A 21,486-nucleotide genomic window follows, 5' to 3' on the forward strand; every position below is an offset into this window, starting at 1 on the left:
AAGCCTACTGAGAACGTCCGAGCGGAAGTTGTGGGGCTTCTGTGCAAAATTGCACCCGACTTAGCGACAAAGATGAACGAAGAAGTTGATGTTGTTCACAGAGTGGGTCGCAAAATGCAAAGCAAGAATCGTCAAATCATCATCCTGTTTGTGAGACGAGCTGTGAGAGATGACATCTGGAGAAGAACTAAAACTTCTCCTGTTTGCAAAGAAGAAGGAATTCGCTTCTCAGAAGATTTGACCCCAGAAGATTGGAAAGCGAGGCAAGCGCTGTGGCCAAGAATTGAAAGTGCGAGGAAAGAAAGCAAAGCGGCAGGTTTCAGGGGACCTTATGGTTTCATCGAAGGCAGACGTATTATGGAGATCCATCCAGCTGGGGTCTGAGATGAAGCAGTAATAATTATGGAAAGGTGGTGGACAGTTCTGTTAAGGGGGCCTCTACCTCATGTTTTTTTTTCTCCCACTCTCCTAAACTTATAACGTGTTTATGTGTTCTATTTTTAAGTTAAAAACTGATCTTTCTTTTATTTCTTTCAACACAAGGGGACTAAAAGACTCATGTAAAAGAAAAGCGGCTTTTCTGTTTTGTAAAGGACAAAAAGCACACTGCGCCTTTCTTCAAGAAACCCATTCTGAGGCATCTGATGAGAAGTTCTGGTCACAACAATGGGGAGATAAAATCCTCTTTAGTCATGGGACAAATCGTTCGGCTGGAGTTGCCATCTGTTTTTACAGATGTCCAGGTAAAATTTTGAGTACAAAAGCAGATGAGGACGGACATTGGGTTGCTTGTGTCTTGGATGTAGGTAGTGTTCCAATAATTTTGCTAAACATCTATGGGTATAACAACGATCAATACAATAGGAATCTGTTACATAGGATCACAATAACAATAACAGAGTTAACTGCTAATTTCTCTACGGATCATATTATAATTGGAGGGGATTTCAATTTGGCCCCAGATGAATGGATGGATAGATGGCCTACACAGCTGTCAGGAGAAACAAAAAATCCTACTCTTGAAGACTTCGTTAACAACGCAAAACTGACAGATGTTTGGAGAATGCTACATACTGGAGTTAAACAATTTACCTGGCATAAACCTAATGGTCAAAGCAGATCACGTATAGATTATTGGCTGGTATCTGGTGCAATCTTAGGCTATGCTATAGAAACGAGTATAGCAAGCAGTCCGCTAAGTGATCACTGCATTATCAATTTAAAACTAAAAAAACAGAACAGTAGTAGTAAATTTAATAATTACTGGAAATTTAATTCCAAGCTTCTCACAAATTTGGAATATTGTCAATCTATTAAGGAACTTATTATAAATATAACGAATGACAATACTATTGAAAAACCAGTTCTTAAATGGGAATACTTGAAATATAGCATCAGGAAATGTTCAATTAGATTTGGACAAGATTTAAACAGTAAAATTAAAGCAGACGAAACAATGGTGGTCAAAAATCTAATGTCACTTTATAGTAAGTTGAGCTGGAGTGATGAGGACAAAGAAACTATAAACAAATTACAGTCTGATTTGGACAGATTATACATGAATAGGGCAAAAGGTGCCTACATAAGGTCTAGAGCCAGATGGATCGAAGAGGGAGAAAAGAACAGTGCCTTCTTTTGCAACTTAGAAAAACGTAGACAAGAATATAATGCAATTAATAGTCTTATGATTGATGGAGTGGAATGTTCAGAGCCTCAACAAATAACAGATGAAGTATTTAACTTCTATAGCCGTCTTTACAAATCTTCACATACAGAACAAGAGACTTCATTCTTTTTTGATAAAGTAAGAAATCTAATTCCAATTATTGATGAAAATTTTAAAGAAATTTGTGATGAAAAGTTAAGAATCTCTGAATTTGATTTTGCAATAAAAAAGATGGCATCTGATCGCGCCCCTGGGCCAGACGGACTAACAGCTAACTTCTATAAATATTTCTGGGAGGACCTAAAACTTTTGTTGTTTCAGGCTATAGAAGACTGTATTACCAGGAAGGAACTTATGGAAACAATGAAACAAGGTATAATAAAACTCATCCCAAAACCTGGTAAGGACAAAAAAATTTTAAATAATTTAAGACCTATTACACTTTTGAATACAGATTATAAGATCCTTACAACAGTTTTGGCAACTAGATTAAAAACTGGTTTACCTAAACTAATTAGCCAGACTCAATCTGGCTTTCTAAAAGGCAGATCCATCCATAATAACATCCGCTTAGTTCAAGACCTTATTGATTATGGTCATCTAATAAAAGATGATGGGTTTATGTTGTTTTTAGATTTTCACAAAGCATTTGATTCTGTGGAACATACATTTATTATCAATACATTGAGACATTTTGGATTTGGTAACAGGTTTATTGATATAATTACTTTGTTAAACACCAATATAAACAGCTGTGTTTCTCTGCCTAATGGCACATGCCCTAGATTTACAGTAGAGAGAGGAATTAGACAGGGTTGTAGTATCTCACCTCTTTTATTCATTATAGTCACAGAACTACTAGCAATAACTATAAAAAACTCTAATATCGAAGGGTTGGAAATAAATGAGCTAAAATAATCATAAGCCAATTTGCAGATGACACAACACTCTTTTTAAAGAACAAAGAGCAAATACCGTTGGTTTTAAAGGAAATGGAGCTGTTCTCTCAAGCCTCAGGGCTGCAGCTGAATATAAATAAGTGTGAAATTATGAGTATTCATAACTGCTCTGAATCCTCAATTCTCAATATACCAGTCAAAAATGAGATAAAGTATTTAGGAATCTGGATCACGAAGTGCAAAGCTACAAGTGACAGGAAAAATTTACAAGATAATATTGATAAATGCAGCAGGATATTGAACAATTGGCTTCAAAGGGATTTGACATTGTTTGGCAGAACATTGCTAACAAAAACTGAATCCCTATCCAGGCTCATATATCCTGCATATTCTTTAGCTGTCCCTCCAAGGCAAATAAAGGAAATTAACACAATTAATTTAAATTTTATTTGGAAAAACAAACATCATTACATCAGAAAAAGTGATTTGTTAAAAAATTACGAAGAAGGTGGTATCAAGGCAATGGATTTTGAAATTATAAATGGAACATTGAAAATCAGATGGCTTCAGTCACTGTTAAAGAATGGTGATCTTATCTGGTTTGTAATACCAACATATGTTTTTCAAAAAGTTGGAGGCATTGAGTTGTTATTGAAATGTGATTTTGAATTATCTAAACTACCTCTTTAGCTCTCTACTTTCCATCAACAAGTTTTGTTACAGTGGAAAATTATGTTTAAACACAACTTCAGCCCGCATGATGTTCCATTGTGGAATAACAGAGCCATATTGAGTGGGAGGAAATCTATATTTATGGAAGATTGGTGGAATAAAGAAATCTGGTCAATTATTCACTTATTGGATGAAAATGGAGATATTCTTAATTGGGAGGATTTCAAAAACAAATATGGAATTGATTGCTCCACAGCAAACTATAAAAAAGTAATACAAAACATCCCTATCGTCCTCATTCAGTCAGTTAAAAACAATTTTTCCAACTTCACAACACCAACATTACGCAAGATTCAAATTGGTTATGTGGATATTGTGGATAAAAAATGTAGCAATAAGTTTTTAAATCAATATTCTATAAACAACATGTACCCAGGAAGAACAAAAAACACACTTACCTTACAAAACCTTGACAAATCTACAATATCAAAAATTAGGACAAAATATCTAAAATTTCCAGTTCCTCCTAAATATAAAGAACTACAATTTAAAATAATAAACAACATTTATCCTTCAAACGAATTCATAAGAGAGAGATTTAAATTTGAAGTAGCAAATTGTGGCTTTTGTAAAACACAGTTGGAAACAACTAAACACTTGTTTTATGAGTGTAGCGAAGTTTATAAGTTACGGGATTCACTCCACAACTTCCTGTCCTCCAAGGCCATGTGTGTAGATTTCTTCTCACTACAAGATATTCGGTTTGGATTATTTCTCAAAGATAAAAATATGGAATTTCTAGTCAATACTGTAATTATTATAACAAAATATTACATACACAAATGCAGATTTGCAAAGTGCTCCCTCTCTTTCTCTGCTCTTAAAAATGAACTCTCCATGTTCAAAAAATGTCTGGATATGATGCATAAAACAAATGCCATAAAACTGTACGAAATAATGGAAGAGCCTCAATTGTAACCCCCTAATTTTTATTTTATTTTTATTTCATTTTTGTATATTTTATTTATTTCAATTTTTTTTCTTTATTTTGTTAAGTATTTATGATATATTACTGGTTACTGTATATTTTAGGAGTTGGGTCTCTTGTTCTTTTACCTGTTAGAAATTGACCTGTTTTTATGAGTATAGTCGTGGTTGTTATTTTTATGTCTGTGTTACCAATAAAAAAAAAACAAAAACAAAAAAAAAAAAACCCTCTGGAGTCCACGGACGCGCTGGCGCATCAAAATGACATCGCCGATTTTAGATGACGTAGCATCGGGACGCTGCTGCCAGAAAGTGCAGACTTCAAACTATGTACCGGTTTTTAAATTACGTAAATAGGCCAAGTAAAAACCAGAGTTATGACCAATAATTTATGCCGTGTTTTCCTGTATATTGTCCTCACCTTCGATGCGCGTTTTGTGCAGAAATAAACGGCGAAAACGTGAGTTTCGCTAACAGGAAGTGCTTGCTAATAAAAACGAAACAAAACAAAATAATTCCCGACAACCCCCTTCCTATTGGTGGAAAAATGCCCCCTATCAACCAATCAGAAAATTATGCGGTAACACGATGCATTTGGGTGCATTTGGCCGCTGAGGAACAGGTGAAAAAGTGGTAAAAGAGACATTACTGGCAAGTTTTGCCTGTGATGGGCCCCTCAGAAACTGTTTTTGAGGTGGCATAAATAATTTTTGTAGCATCTAAATGTGAGTCCTGATTGCTCTGCAAATAGCTGTACACAAAAACACCTGAGGCCTTTCCTGCATTTTAATGTGAATAGTTGTATTTAACTTTATTATTTACTATATTTTAACACAAGTTTTGAAAATTTACAACTTATATTTGCATTTTAATTGTAAAAATAATTCATTAAGCATGTTTGTGATTTTTACAGTAAAAATTTTTTACTTTTTCTACTCTGATTTTATGTTTTTATGTGATTAGAAGTCCAATGTGTTAATACAGTATGTCAAAATGAAAGAATAACTATACAGTCACACACATGAGGTCGTGCTGAAAAAAAAAAATTGATACCAAACAAGGCAAGAAACAGTTTCTAAGGTTAACTATGAAGCTAAAAACAAAAGTAGTCAAAAATGGCCAAATATACCCCGGACCCCAGAGGGTTAAGCTGTTCATGGGGAATAATCGAGAGGCGTTTTGTAAAGTGTGCAGAAAAAATATTAATTTGACCTGAAACAATGTGACGGTGATCAAATCACACCGAGCATCCACCGTTCACCCGCAGTGGATTCGCGGGCAGGGAGCAGATCCCTATTTTGTTTTTTGGTGCTACACAAAGCGCTGCAACTGCAACCTCAAGGTCAGCTATGAGCACAAGTATCACTGTCACACCTCAGCAGCAAACCACTATCCCAATATTCTATGGGAAAATTAATCATCGGCTTGTGAAACTTGAATTTCATTGCATTTTGTTTATATTCTTAAAAAAACAAATTTCGATAGATTCAACTCATTGTCATTGTGCGCACAAGGAAATGATTGTTCCAGATCACTCCTCCAGAGACGAGCATCTGCAGTCACGCAGCCAGAGACCGGCACTACCGTTAGGCAATGTGGTTTAAGTGTCTTTGCCCAAGGACACAACACAGCACAGGGACAGGGACTCAAACCGGCAACCCGCCAGCTGCAAGGCGAGCGTCTACCCACTGCGCTACTTCTTGAAATGTGTTTGGAATATTAATATGTATGAGGTCTTACCGCCACCCCAAAAAGGCTGCTGCTCGATTTCGTGCTGGTAGTAAAAATATTGTAGAAGTAGTAAAAATAGGTAGTAAAAGGTTGTAAACTGAACTATAGATATAAAGAGATACACACACACACACACACACACACACACACACACACACACACACACACACACACACACACACACACACACACACACACACACACACACACAGCTCAGCTGGTGCCTGAACAAAAACAAACAGGCCAGATGTTAAAATTATATTTTTATTCCAGAAGACTCCCAACACTTACAACAGACAGATGGCATTTAGAATAGAGTGGAATAAATATTTAAAACATAATTTGATCATTTCTGGAGCAGTCTTCACGATCTCTATAAACAGCATCAACATCCCGCTGCGATATTCCCGTTCCCGGTGAAAAGCCTCTCAGGTTCCTTCCTGAGTAAAATACTTTTAGTTTCAGTTTTAATTCGAAATAAGCTGTTAAAACAAGTGTAGCACATTTGTACATCGGGGAAAAAAGATGAATGAAATATTCTCCAGGAAGACATCAAAGTTAGATAAATCTATCCAGTTATGAAGCTTTAATCTCAGCCAAACCAATTTGATCAGGAACAAATGAAACACCAAAATAAACCAAACATCAGCCATTAGAGATCATCTGAGTGAGTTATACCTGTGTTTAATTTCCACTCAGCAGCAAAAACCAGCGGGAGTATTGAAAACGATGTGCCGGGCGTTCTCCCCGGGTATAGTGAGCTTGACCGCCCGGCAAGCAGAGAGCTGCTGTTAGAGCAGCAGGAACTAAGCTTCAAAAACACTGGAGCAGTTTTGCAATTAAGTATCTCAATAAACCAAGCAGATATTTGAGGTTTACACATCTACATTCTCACCTGAAAACATTGTAAAAGTTTATTTTGTGTCACAGAAGCAGAAATATTTCAAACGTTACTCACAGTTTTAGCTGCTCTCCTCCACCATTGCTGCATTTGAGTTTTATTCTAAATGCCTTCTGGGATACTTGGCTGCAACAAGTCCACACAGGTCACCACTGATGCATCAATAGAAGGGGCGGAGCAAGAAAACATCCGGGTATTTTGAGCGTACTTGGTTTATGTGTACTTTGAATTGGAACAGTACTTGGGCTGAGACCGATGAAGTTTCACAAGTACACAAGTATGCATATTGAGAAATGTCCTGGGACACTTTTTTTTTTTTTTTTGCATTTTTGGCCACAGTGGCTTTTTTTTTTTTTTTTTTTTAAATCGGTACTGGAGAGAGACAGGAAATGGGAGAAAGAAACAGGGGAAGACACGCGGGCAAACTGGCGACGGGCCGGGACTCAAACCCGCGCCGCCCGCACGGCAACGTATGTACGCGGTCGCCAGCTTCACCACCAATCCACCCAGGTGCCCGAAATGGCCTGGGACATGCAAACAGGGAAACATCACTGATTGCATCACTTCCTGTTATAATACAAAGGTCACATGTTCCAAACAACAGGGGGCACAATTTAAACCAAAACATTTATTGTTTTTTTTGTTTTTGTTTTTTTTTTTGAGGGGGGGGGGGGGGGGGGGGGGTCATCAACTCCTCCCTTTACGTGAGGAGGTGGGAGGGGCCAAAGATGTGAGAGGCTGGGGCCATTTCTCAATATATCAGTCAGTACACCTGGATAAGCTCCGCCCACTCTGCCACAGGCCACACCCCATTCTCCTGCACATTGCTCGGCGATGACTTCCAGTCCCAGACCCTCACCGGGATGTTCCAGGAAGCACCGTAGTTCGCCTTCACGTAGTCAAGCGTTTCACAGGGAACGCGGACTTTCAGCTCAAGAAGCTCCGCCCAACACAGCAAGAAGCGCGGGAAGACGTACCTGAAAACAAAATTTTTTCATTTAAACGTCAGCAGAGTTGACCTCACAGAAGGTAAAACATTTATTTACACTGGAATAATCAGAGTAAAGATGGTGCCTTCGGAATATTTACGATAAAGAGTATTTTACTTGAACTTCCTGCCGCTCTTTGCCTGTGTCCCACCATTCCACATGACATCACCTTCCTCATAGAAGAAGAAGATATCTAGTTTGATGTCATCGCTCAGAAATGACAGCTCCAGACTGTCCTCAACCTTTCACAATAAAACACGTGCTTTCAGAATAAAGGACAGGAAACTAAACTTCACAATAAAAGGCTTTCAAAATAAAGGACAGTTAACTTCACAAGAAGAGACAGGCTTTGCAGTAAAACTTTGAATGTGATGATTCCTGGTTTTAAAAACTCAAAGGAAAGATTTGAAACCTTTCCAAACTTGTGTTTGAGCATCAGGCCGGCATCCGTGAGCGCCGTGATGATGTCAGGTCTGTAGTCGGTGATGAAGATGCCGATGTCGACGTCACGGCTGTATGAAATAATGCTGCACTGCCTGAACCAGCCTGCAGGGGACGACACGCTGACAGGTATAAGGACAGGTTTACATGCATATTAGTCTTTTTGATTAAGGTTTGATTTACCTGGGTGTTTAAACCACAGGTGACCCCGATTACAGGTGATGTCAGCACCTTGAGTCTTTACAAACTCAAAAAGCAGTTTGACCTCTGTGTGACCTACAGGAGCACAGCTGAATGAGTCCCAGCTCACCTGGTTACCTGCTACACTGCAGGAGCTAAAAAGAATGTTAAAACCTGCTGCCGAGACCACGGTGTCCTGCAGGAGGACAAGAGGAGGAGCTTCGTCCGACAGGTAGGGGCCTGCAGACAGAGGTTCTTACAGGGGCAAAAGGAAGTCAGAACACCTGACACATCTGTTCTAAACATAATGACGATGACCACTGGATTTCACTTCCTCTCTCTGATGCCATTTCAATAAAGTTTGCTTGAGGAGTTTACGGCCTGACAGGTGAAACCTGACGATAGACAAACGGTCGGTGTTTATTTCTGCTAAAATAACCACCTGGTCACATGACCAGCTCTAATTTGGCTCTGCTTTAATCCAGCAGAGGTGGCAAAAGTACAAACATTCTGTACTTAAGTAGAAGTACAAATACTTGTGTTAAAAACTACTCTGGTAAAAGTTGACGTACTGGTTCAACTTCTTTACTCAAGTAAAAGTAAAAAAGACTCTGAAATGTACACAGTAAGAAAGTAAAAGTAGTTCTTTGGAGGACGTTTCTACCTGCTATTTTTGTGTAAAACAAACCGAACCTCATTATGTATTATTGTAATAATATAAAATAATACATGAGAATACAAATGTTATTCCAATCTAAGTTTTAATCCTAATGAATGCTCTCAGCTTGAATCTGTTCTGTAGGACACAAACTGTGAAAGTGAATTTAAACACAGCTCTGTTCTCTGTGGCCTCCATAGTAGAGGGTGACTGTGCCTCCACCTAAACACCAACATGAGGATACTCAGGGGTTACAGTGGGATTCAGAAGCTGGAGGAACCCTAAGATCAGCTGTAGTGGCTCTGCATGGGGAGAAGAATCACAACTTTCTACTGTGAGCTGCAGTAAATGATGTTGGTGTGCAGGCTGTGATCAGCTGACCTGCTGCTGCTGCTCTCTCCTTCCTCTTTCTCCATCTGAGTGAAGTTGTCTCTCGTTCTTTGCTCTCCCTGTAAATACAGCAGCTGTTCCTTTAGCTAGCAGACACACTGTGTGACAAACTGCGACACATTTTGTGCTGATATTTGTTGAGCATTTAGAAACGTTGAATTTAAAATTACCCGCCACATGTTACTCGCTTTATGCTCGCTCCTCTTCTGTAGCGCTAGCTAAATGCTGAAGTACCGCAACCTCAACTTACGGACATCGGCCTACTGTTAGCCCTGATTATAGTGCTATAAATGATACATAAATTATATTTAATCCCTTTGTTCGCGATAAGCCCCGATGATGGAGGACACGCCATTACAATTGTCTCTTATGTGTTATTATTCCTCCGTTTACGCTCAGATCGTTTGTTTGATGGCGTAGTGACCAGAACTGCAAACTTTTATCAGACGTGTTAAACCTAAAGTAACGAGTCTGTTTAGAAAATGTCAGAAGTAGAAAGTACAGATATTTGTGTAAAAATGTAGAGAGTAAAAGTAAAAAGTATTCAGAAAAATAAATACGCAAGTAAAGTACAGATACCTGAAAAATCTACTTAAGTACAGTAACGAAGTATTTCTACTTCATTACTTCCCACCTCTGTAATCCAGTCATGTGATTTTCACTCTTTCTGCTCTAACAGCTTTAACAGGTGCCACAAACACCTGAATGTTTCATAATAAAAGCCCCCTAAATAAATGTAAACATTTTGGCTGATCACTGCTGCGGGGTCACAGGGGCAAGGTCACCACACCGGGGTCACTGCATGTCAAATTTAGCTGATTTTTACAGTACAACCTGCTGCATATTTTTTATTGATCAGTGACAGGAAATCAGATGCACAGCCTTTGTCAAAATAAAAGCCTTCAAAATCAAAGCTGGTATATCACAGGTATGTCTGGAGGTGGAGTTACCCAGGCAGGTGCCGCTGCTGAGCCAGAACGGGACATCGAGGTGAGTTAAAGTTCGAGCCGCCAAATGAAGCAACGCCTTCGCTTTCCTCCGAAAATCCACCGCTGTCGCAGATGAGTCGTCAGGATACAGCTACAGAGAGAATAAATCACACGACCTTAGCGAGAGTGAAAAAAGAAGTTAAAAAATGACTGATGTATTCGGGTTTATTTTTCACTTCCTGCTTCCCCCCCTTTCACAATAAAAGAATGTGTTCAGTCGGACCTGCAAGAAGTTGCGGGCATCACGGTAATGGCACTCCAGGAAGCGGGAGTGTTTCTGCTGGGCCAGAAAGCGAGAAACGTTTCGGGGGACTCGAATGTCGATGCCGTCGAGGACGGTCAGGATGAGCTGTGGCCTGCAGGGAGCGTTGCATGACAGGAAGTTCATTAATGGTAAATGGTAAATGGACTAGTTCTTATATAGCGCTTTTCTACTCAGATATGAGCACTCAAAGCGCTTACACAACACGTTCACATTTACCCCATGCACACGCATTCATACAAGCACTTCCATGATTAATTAATTAAGCTAAGTGCTTTAATCGTCTAACATTCACTCACATTCACACTCCGACGGAACGGTCGGAGAGCAACTTGGGGTTAAGTATCTTGCCCAAGGATACATTGGCACGCAGCCTGCAGTAGCCAGGAATTGAACCACTGACCTTCCAATCAGTAGGTGACCTGCTCTACCTACTGAGCTACAGCCACCCCAAATGTGTCCTTTGTTGTCACATTTATATATGTGGCATGGTCACATGATGCCAGCACCTGTCGTAAGCTCCGGCGTGGCGCCCATAGTCGAGTAGTTTGAAGGTGGTGAAGCTTTGGTCCATGTCGCCTTTGAGGCGCAGCGTTCCGTGCCAAAGGTAGTTCCCACTGCGCTCGTACAGGAAGACCACCTGCAGGGAGCACAAGTAACACTGTCAGCTGTTTCTGTCAGCTGACTCTGACTATGGTTACGTGGTAACCCACCTGTATGACGTGACCGTGGAGGCGGAACAGGAAGTGCAGGGGGATGTCCTCTCCCGATAGGGTATCCAGACTGGCGAGTCGTGGGTCCACGCCGCGCAGCTCCATCAGCTCGAAGCCCTTCTGCTCAGCAGCCAACAGAAAGCCAGACTGACGTACAAACAAACACATCAGACATGAGAGGTTCTGCATTTTCCCGCGCTCTCCAAGAACCTCGAATACCTCACTCACATCATGCTTCCATTGGCTGGCCTGCAGTGCGAACGACGTGATCGGTCGGCCTGTGCACAGGAAGCTGCAGTGCGGCTCACGCTCTGGCTGGGCACGCTGCCTCAAAGCATCCTGGGAAAGCAGCGAGAGCGCGGCAGTGTCAGCGAGGAACAGCGGCAGCTTGAAGCGCTGCGCTAATGCCAGGAACTTCTTCAGTACCTGCTGCAGGGGGACAGAAGTGTCATTACCACAGTACCAATGATCAGGACAGGAAGGGGTGGAGACAAGAGGCACACTAACAGTGATGCTAACAGGGAAGTTGTCAGGTTAACAGGAAGGCTAACAGGAGCTGTGTCCAAATTCAGGGGCTGCATCCTTCGAAGGCTGCATTTGGAGGCCGATTACTGCACAGTGAGGTGACAGAAACTGTCCATATTTAAAAGGCTCCTCCAAATGTGGTCAACAAATCATCCTCCTTTTCCACTGAATTTGGAGGATGGGTCCGGTGTATCCTTTGTGGCCTACCATAGCCCATGATTCATTGTGCATCCAAACTCAAACACAAAAATGGTGGAGGACAGTGGCCAAAAAGTTTGAAATATGACTGTTTGTGTGACACAAAATAAATGTTTGAGATGTTTTCAGGTAAGAATGTCGATGTGTAAGCCTCAAATATCAGCTCGTTTTATCAAGATATCGCTTAATTGCCAAAAGTGCGCCGATGTTTTCGGAGATGTCCGTTCCTGCTGCTCTACCAGCAGCTCGCCTCACTAGCTGTCAGCTGACCGGGCTATCGAGGCTCACCGCACATCCTTTTCAAATCCCCGCTGGCTTTAGCCGCTGAGTGGAAGTTAAACACAGATATAACTCACTCTCTCTAACAGCTGATGTTTGGTGTATTTCAGTGGTTCAGTGGTTCCTGAGAAAATCAATTTGGCTGAAATAAAGTTAAGCTTCATGAGTGGACAGTTTTATTAAACATTAATGTCTCACTAGAGAGCTGTTAATATATAATACATTAATCATTCACCCATCTGCATTCCTTGATGTATAAATGTGTTATACTTGTTTTAACAGCTTATTTTGAATTATAGATGGCATTAAATAAATCACAAAAAGGAGCAAAAGTTCAGCTCCATTATAACAGCTGCTTTTCCACAGCTGTGCTTCACATCGTCATGGTTGCTAGGTGACATGAGTGATGCTGATATGAAGGCTAGACCGTCCAGCTTCACAGCCGCTCTCTTCCAGCCTATGTGGTCTTCGTGGGCCGCGAAGGACCCGATCTACGTAGGTCAGGTCCTTGGAAGGATGCGGCCCCTGAACTTGGACACAGCTAGGGAAGCTAACAGGCAGGCTAACAGTGACACTAAAAGGGAAGCTAATAGGAAGGTTCAGAGTGTTGCTAAGCTAACACCAGTCCTGTTGCCAGCTTTGACTCACCCATTGGACGGTGCTGGCTGTCAGGTGACCTGCGGTCAGGTCTGCTGGGCTGAGGCTGTGAGGGCCGGGCTGCTGCAGGAGAAACAAAAAAGAGAGCATCACCATGGCAACCGTGCTCAGCCTGTGCCCTTGCGGTGCTGGAGGGGGCGGTACTCCCCCGGACGCTACAGAGCCAAAGCACGACCGAGCCGCCATCTTCCTCACACCAGAGTTAATCCTGCGCAGGTGACATGTCGCCATGGAGCTGCAGAAGGTGGGCCTCAGGTATTAATAAAGCAGCAATTCTGTGGATGGGTCACTGACATCACTGCCAAGGTGTGCGGCAGTCAGAAAGACCACATCTCTTTCTCACAGGTAGCCTCAGGTAAGACCAAACAAACTACACCTGTGGCAGGGAGGCTGATGATGATGAAGTTCATCTTCATCCTGCTGGGAGGAGCAACCTCTAAACATCAGCTGACTCAGTCATCTGATGTTATACCCGTCTGTGCTTCTTAACCTCACATGCAGGTACACACACCTGAGACCGTCTCAATGCCTGCTATAAGGAAGGTTTCTCTTCCTACACTGAAGAAATCACAGGAAATCTTTACCTGCACACACCTGCACCGGAGCTTCACAAGCAACCTGTGACTGCCTGTGCAGAGCAGACAAGGTCTCACTGTCATCTGTAGTGATGCTACCAGTCGACGTCACTGATGACGTCTGACCCGCTTCACTGTTTCATTCAGACTGAATCAGCTGACAGGTTTGAGTACCCAAAATTATTAAGTTACAGCCAGGGGTGAAAGTACTTTTAAATTCCTGGTAGTACTATGACAAAAACTGTGTGTGTGTGTAAATAATTCATTTTTTCTTTTTCTTTTTTTTTTTTTTTTTTTTACACACACAAAATAAATATAAATAACTGGGATGTTTGCATACACTGTACACTTAACAGAACTGATGACCACCTCCACGCCCCCCTGTCCACCAATATAAAACTTCTGGACAGAAATAACCACTAAACTTTGTCAAAGCTCAGTCCTCTTGGCATCCACTGTGTTTGGAGCTGAATGCGCTCTCATGCAGCGTAAATGAAATCTCTGGTCATGAGCAGTGTTTTTGAGCTATGCTGTGTTGTTGAAATTGAGCAGAATAACATGAAACAATTAATTAATCTCTCGTTGCTTTTAACTGGGATATCTTGTAACGAGCAAGAGGCCCCGTGGTAGACCCAGGACACGCTGGAGAGATTATGTATCTCGGCTGGCCTGGGAACGCCTTGGGGTCCCTCCGGATGAGCTGGAGGAGGTGGCTGGGGAGAGGGAAGCTTGGGCTTCTCTGCTTAGGCTTCTGCCCCCGCGACCCGGCCCCGGATAAGCGGAAGAAAATGGATGGATGGATGGATCTTGTAACGAGCAGACAGACATTAAACGTAGCGTGGACATCTTAAAGGCTGGCCACTGAGGAAAGCCTCCAGCTCTGACGGGAGAGAAGCTGGAGATTTGAGACTCCAGAACAGTTCAGAAACAATTTGAAATGAGAAAAAAAATAAAATAAAAAAGCTATTTATTAAGCAATTAAGTCGTGTTTTAGACTGATTATTGCCAGTGGATCTATTCTGATCCAAAGTGCAGCCGTGACCGGTTGTGAATGACGGCTTGACGGCAGACAGGCGCTCTCCCTCTTCCAGGTACTACTGGCGCAGAATCTTTTAGTGGTACGCAGTACCGGACCGGCTTACTTTCACCCCTGGTTACAGCCAATTAATTTCTCCGATCTCTCGGTTGCCAGGTAAAGGAATTCGGCTTGGACATCGGAGCATTACAGGCGTTAATGAACTACTTTCTGATCAAGAAAACAGGATGAAACTGAGTCAGTTTTAAGTTGAAACATAAACTTATGCAGCACCAGCAACATTCAACCTGTCAAAAAGCCAACAGGTGAGCTCAGACGACGTTTCTGGCCAAAGCCACGGTGACTGTAAGAGACCTATTCCATGGTTATGCACATATAACACTCAAGAGGGGTGTTTCTTATCTCCTGGTGACACCAGCTTCTCCTGTTTCTTGTAAAAGGGTGTTCCTAAAGCCCAGGGAAGTTGTCCCTATTAAGCCCATCTACTGTGGAAAAAACATTATTCAAAATATGCAGTACACCAAACAAAGGGAGGGTATCAATCACACCTGCTGCCTTGTTGCATTACATCTTCTCTGTCCAGTATGTAATTTAGAATCAATGAAAAACTGACTAATTTCCAATTTTTTTTTATTTCATAGATGAAAAAATGGTAAGAACTGGAAAGAGATAACATTGATGTGCTGTTCCAGAAGAAGGCTGAATGCCAACTAAAGCTGTAGAACTGATTTGAGGTGTTTGGAAGTGACACAGAGGAGATGGCAGAAAAGACAGCAGAAGCCATCCAGGAGAGCGCGCAGAACAACAGGGAAAAGTTGAAGGTTAAGCTCAAAGATTTATTGAACAACAGGAGAGAGATGGTGAGCAGAGGAACAACAAGAGAGGACAAAGAATATGTCGAAATATGCAAGACCATCAGGAAATTGATAAGACCAGATATCAGAGAACAAAAGAAGCAGTCCAGGAGGAAGACGCCTGAAGAAAGCTACTAATAATAAATGGACTAGTTCTTATATAGCGCTTTTCTACTCAGTATGAGCACTCAAAGCACTTATACAGCCTGTTTGCATTCACCCATGCACTCCCATTCATAAAAGCACTTCCATTTTTACGAAGCTAAGTGCTTTTTTAATTAACACTCACTCACACGCATTCATACTCTGACAGAACGGTCGGAGAGCAACTTGGGGTTAAGTATCTTGCACAAGGATACATTGGCATGTAGCCTGGAGTAGCCAGGATTTGAACCGCTGACCTTCCGATCAGCAGGTGACCTGCTCTACCTACTGAGCTACAGCCACCCCAATAAAAAGGGTGCAAAGTGCTGATATCAGCATTGAAAGAGCAGGATGGAACCATCACGACCAACAGAGAAAGAATCCCTGAAAGATGTCAAATAGTCAAAGTTCAGGCCGAGGTGGAGCCACCAATTTTAATCAGTGAAGTAGAAAGAGCACCAGACCAGATAAACGCGTTACTCTAATCTGACTACTTTTTCTCGATAACCATTAATCGAATGCGTTACTATTTGCAGTCCAGTAATCAGATTAAAGTTACTTATCCATGTGATAGCATTACTATTGTTGTCATTTTCCTCAGTACAAAGATATATTTTTGCTTTCTTCTTGCGTCTCGGGGAGTGACGTCTGGCCGATGCGACAGTTAAGTCCCGTTTTCAGCATGAGGACAATAACAGCACAGCAACACAAACAAACCATGGAGGGAGGAGAGAGATGCGCGTTTTCTAGCTGAAATACAGGCATTGTGAGTTTAAGATGACATCATCAGGGTTAGTTGTGCAGTCTGTGCTGGCGACAAAGTGTTATCTAGCTTCAAAAACATTACGTCAAAACTGAAGAAACATCTGGAGTCATGGCACAGTCACACTTACAGAGCGAGTCCCAACAGGAGGTGAAGCAAAGCTGCGGCTAATGCAGGAGCCCCCCCAGCACCCAAACAACAAAAGCTGGACTTCGGTACAAACCAGTAAGTGGGGGAGAGAGTTGGAGAAGTTGGTCAGACAGTATGTAGTAGAGGAAATGCTGCCCTTAAACACGCTGACTCGCTCTTGTTTCCTGGATGTCATTTTTATGAGGCAGCGGGGCTACTGCCGGTGTTGTGACAAAAAGTGATTTTTGGGTATTTGCCATAAAGTGATTCCCTGTATTTAAACGGCTGTAAATGACTTGATGACCTATAATCTCTGAAGCATATATCAAACATATCTCTCATGAATGATATCAGGTCATTCTGAGTGAGAAACAGCATTTCTATCACAAGGTAGAAGCTGCGATCGGTTTTTGGCAAAGTGACTTTTATATATTTGTTTTTTAATCAAGGTAAAAACTGTCTGACATTAAAAATGTGTTTTTAAACAGAAATCTGTCTCAGAAAGCTGCAGAAATCACAACAAATATAACATCACAGATCTATAAAGATATTTGAAGTGTCCAAAAAGGTCTGGATTGATTATAATGTAGGTACAATAACACAGACTCCTAAAGCTTGTTGAAAAACAGATTATTTCTGCATTTTAGATATAAGCCCTTCATAAATCATGCTGACTGCACTCTATTTACCAACATAGGCAAAGACATTACACATAAAAACACACAGAAACATCAGGATCACTTTATGACAGACGATCACTTTTTGGCATAAGACCAGCCGCTGTTGAAAGTAACTAATAAAGTAACTTGTACTCTAACTTAGGTACTTCTAAAATTAAGTAATCACTAAAGTAACCAAGTTACTTTTTAAAGGAGTAATCTGTAATCAGTAATTGGATTACTTTTTCAAGGTAACTATACCATCACTGGTAAACCTTGAGAGGGTGTGTGTGCGTTTTTGTTTTTTTTTTTGGCGGGGGGGGGGGGGGCTAAAAATGTGTCTGCATACACCTCAGAAAGTATATAGCTGCGCCCCTGACAAGCGGCAGCAGAAGGGCGTGACTCTGCCGTCTCAACATCCAGTTTTCTACCATATTACATGTGTATTACAGGAGAAAAGCGAAGTGATGTTCACGGCTGTGAATTAGGTTGGGCTCTAAGGCTGAACTTGCTGCTTTGTATCAGTTCATATCACAGATAAAAGGACACAAAGTGCGTACTTGTCGTCTTGCTCTAATCGCTGTCTGTGTTTCCCTCTGTGCTGCACACAGATGCTGCAGTAGTTTGGTTTGGACCCTAAAACGTATTTGCAGCACAGAAAGGAGAGCGTGTTCTCCCACGTTTGTGCGCTTCGGCTTCGTGTCCAGACGAGGACCCGCCCACACGTAAAGGAGCGGTTCACAGAAACGCGGTGGGAACACGGGCCCGTTCTTAACGTTTCACCAGTTCATTGAAACCGGCACTGGCACGAGCACCGTCAGCTCCTCGCTGGTAGTGATGTGTCATTCGCCTAAGAGCCAGTGCTTGGTAGTGAATCAGAAGAGCCGACTCCCAGGGAATGAGAGCCGGCTCTCCAATTTCTCATTAGGTCTGAGGACAGGGGCAGAACTGATGGGCACACCATGGAGCCAACCATATGGGGGGTGGGCGGGGGGCACGGGATTATACCATTATGTTAAAGCAGAGGGGGGAGACAGATGTTCCACCGTATGTGAGCGTAGTTCAGGCGCACCTAGCAAGACGGCGAGAGACAGAGGTACAGAAAAACGAGAATATGAGTGATGAGCGTAAAAGAAGCAGCATTTGGCTGCAATTTAAAGACACTGGAAACAACAGAGCAGAGTGCCGTCACTGCAAACTGAAAATTACAGTAAGAGCGAGTTCCACCACAAACCTACACCCTCATTAAAACTGTTCATCCCTCGGTGCAGTTGGATGAGAGAGGGCAAGCTAGGTCGCCATCTACTGACCCTGGTGAGTCTGGTCCCGAACCAACAGCTGTCGTGGCGTCTACTGCTCTCTCAACAATAACCCGTCCTACTGCAAGGCAGAGCAAAATAAGTGAGTTTATACCAAAAGAGATGAACCCAGCAAAACAGCACAGTATTGATGAGGAGTTGGCAAAAATGATTGCTACAGATTTCCAGCCTTTTTCCATTGTAGAAGACAAAGGTTTCAGAACTTTTGTCAAAGCCCTAAATCCAACGTACACTTTACCCAGTAGAAAAACACTGTCCCGAACCATGATCCCAGAACTTTATGACAAAGAACGTGCATCATGGCAAGAAAGGGTGAAAAATGCTCAATCAGTTTGCCTGACAACTGATTGCTGGACCTCCAGAACCACCTGCTCTTTCACTTGCCACTTTATTGAAAATTATAAGATGACATCTTGCCTCCTGGACTGTTTTGAGTTTACTGACAGACATACAGCAGAAAACTTGGCAGAGGAGCTATTAAGGGTGGCAAAAGAGTGGCAAGTGGAGGACAAAGTGGTGTGCTGTGTGAGTGATAATGCTGCAAACATCACCAAAGCCATAAAAAGTCTGAAGTGGACCCACCACCCATGTCTTGCACATACAATAAACTTAATGATTAGAGAAGCCCTGGACAAAGTGAAGGCTATTGTGGAGTTTTTCCACAAAAGCACAGTGGCCACAGAGAGGCTGAAATCCACCCAGCGCCAGATGGGGATGCCCGAACTGAGGCCCAAACAGGAGTGTGCAACAAGGTGGAACTCAACATTTTACATGCTGAAACGCATTCTTGAAACAGAAGATGCCATCATCTCCACTCTGGCCCTCATCAACACACCTGTCAATACCTTAAGTCAAGAGGAATGGCAGACAGTGAAAGAGATCTGCACCGTCCTGCAACCATTTGAGGAGGTCACTGTGGAGATAGGTGCGAACAGGTACCTTAAACAATTGGGTTTTTTTTCTCTACTACTGTTCAGTCACATATTGTATATTGCACATTGTAATAGAAAATCATTAAAAAAGCAATATGCCATGTAATTTAATAAAAAGCCTAATTTTAAAAGTTGCTGTTTTCTTTCCTTCACTTATGTCACAGCCTCCAAAATGCTCCTGCTTTGCAAAGGCCTGCAGTGAGCGACAGCCAACTACCAACAGACAGTAACAATGGAGAAAGTAAAGGAACTGGTTGCAACTCTTTCTTCAGCTATGGACCAAAAATTTCTGCGCATGGAGTACAACACTGTCCTCTCAGAAACTACTTTACTGGATCCTACATTTAAAAAGCTCAGATTCAATGACAACAGAGCAGTTGATGAGGCACTTCAGAGGATATGTGCAGCAGCAACAGCAAGATGCAGTTCTAGCAGCCAGTCAGCTCCACAGTCAGAGAGAGCAGTGGAGGAGGAACCACAAACCTCTGCTGTATGGAAACTCTTTGATGCAAGAGCAACTGGAGATGCTGCAAGGAGAAATCCTGCAGCAGATTCTGTGATGGAGGTGCGATCCTATCTTGAGGAGCCTCTCATTCACAGAGCAGAAGACCCCCTGAGCTGGTGGGAGGCCAAGGCCTCAATCTACCCACGCCTGGTGAAGGTGATGGAGGGGAGACTTTGTATTGTGGCAACATCAGTCGCTTCTGAAAGAATATTCTCAAAAACAGGGCAGATAATAAATGACAGAAGGAATCGCATCAGCCCATCCAAACTGAGGCATCTGATTTTCTTGAATACCAATCTTCACTAAAGGCTTATACAGTGTTTCAATTAAGATTTTGGTACTGCTGTTGATATTGTAGTTTTGTCTGCAGTGTGTTTGTTTTTCCTTTGTTCCATTAAAAGTTTATTTAAAATGTTAAAAGAATTTTTTTAACAGGACAAAATGCACAAAATTATAGTTTATCATAAAAAGACTGAAGGCAAAAGGGCTCATTTTTGCTTATTTAGGTTAAAATATGAGGCTACAAATCATAACAAATAAGGAACCGTTTGGGAGTCGAAAGTGCGGGCTCTTCTTTGGGAGCCGAGCCTAAAGAACCGGCTCTCTGACAAGAGCCGAACTTCCCATCACTACTCGGTGGAAACGTAGCAACAGCTTCATGTACAGGCACTGACCCGGGTACGGCTCACCTTGCTGAAGTACTTCCGGTAGTAGTGTAGTTGGAACAGCAGAAACACGGAGCTGCTAACGATGAGCAGCGCCAACACAGCCGTCCGGTTCACACGCGGCATCTGGAAACGCGGCCAGTTACCGGGCTGCTCATGACGTCAGAACCGAGCTGCGGGCACGAGAGAACGGCGCAAAAATCCTCAGAGCGGCGCGTAAACCAGCGAGCTGTCTGCGCCGGCCGCCATCTTTAGAAGGGGCCGCTTCCTACGCGGCCTTTCACATTAAAAGCACAAACACCAATAACGTCGCGAGGTTCCACTTCCTGCCGGAAAAGCCGGAAACAGACGCTTTCCGAAGGAAACGTGATGGAAGGTGACACCTGTGGGACTTAAAACTGAAATATGTTAAAATATGTATAACTGAAAATGTTTCAGCTCTGATCAGATTCAGTTTGTCACTGCTTCTGTCACAGTGACAGCTAAAACAGCAGTGTGATCATCAATGATACTGAATGATCTCCTGAACTAGGGAAACTACAATACAAAAAAAGAAATTCTTTTTTTTTTTTCTGTTTGATCAAACTTTAAACACAAGCAGCCTGAAGGGCTGCACACACACAGAGACACACACTCTGCCCATACTGCCTGGCAGAGGCAGCGGTGAGTCAGCCCCCATAGACTCCGATGTTAAACTTTCCAAGCCTCTCTGACTGACAGGTGGATGCTGTTTGCTAGGCTTCACCTCAGCTAATTGGTGTCCCTGAA

General features: G+C 42.2%; 1 protein-coding gene across 4 annotated transcripts; it reads right to left on the bottom strand.

Moving 5' to 3' along the window:
* Positions 1–6,205: 6,205 nt before the first annotated feature.
* Positions 6,206–21,007, bottom strand: fktn (fukutin). Of its 4 annotated transcripts, none has more exons than XM_030725737.1 (10): positions 20,743–21,006; positions 13,129–13,197; positions 11,707–11,907; positions 11,479–11,625; positions 11,275–11,405; positions 10,727–10,859; positions 10,465–10,594; positions 8,258–8,391; positions 7,963–8,087; positions 6,206–7,833 (listed from the first exon to the last, which is right to left on the bottom strand). In XM_030725737.1, the coding sequence occupies exons 1-10, from the start codon at positions 20,842–20,844 to the stop codon at positions 7,620–7,622; spliced, it is 1,386 nt and encodes a 461-aa protein (XP_030581597.1). In that variant the 5' UTR covers positions 20,845–21,006; the 3' UTR covers positions 6,206–7,619. The 4 variants fall into 4 exon arrangements, with proteins under 4 accessions (XP_030581597.1, XP_030581599.1, XP_030581596.1 ...); XM_030725739.1 differs by having other exon boundaries at positions 11,707–11,820; positions 13,129–13,200; XM_030725736.1 differs by having other exon boundaries at positions 13,129–13,200.
* Positions 21,008–21,486: the final 479 nt, after the last annotated feature.

The sequence above is a fragment of the Archocentrus centrarchus genome, unplaced genomic scaffold (genome assembly GCF_007364275.1).
Source record: "Archocentrus centrarchus isolate MPI-CPG fArcCen1 unplaced genomic scaffold, fArcCen1 scaffold_71_ctg1, whole genome shotgun sequence".
NCBI lineage: Eukaryota > Metazoa > Chordata > Actinopteri > Cichliformes > Cichlidae > Archocentrus > Archocentrus centrarchus.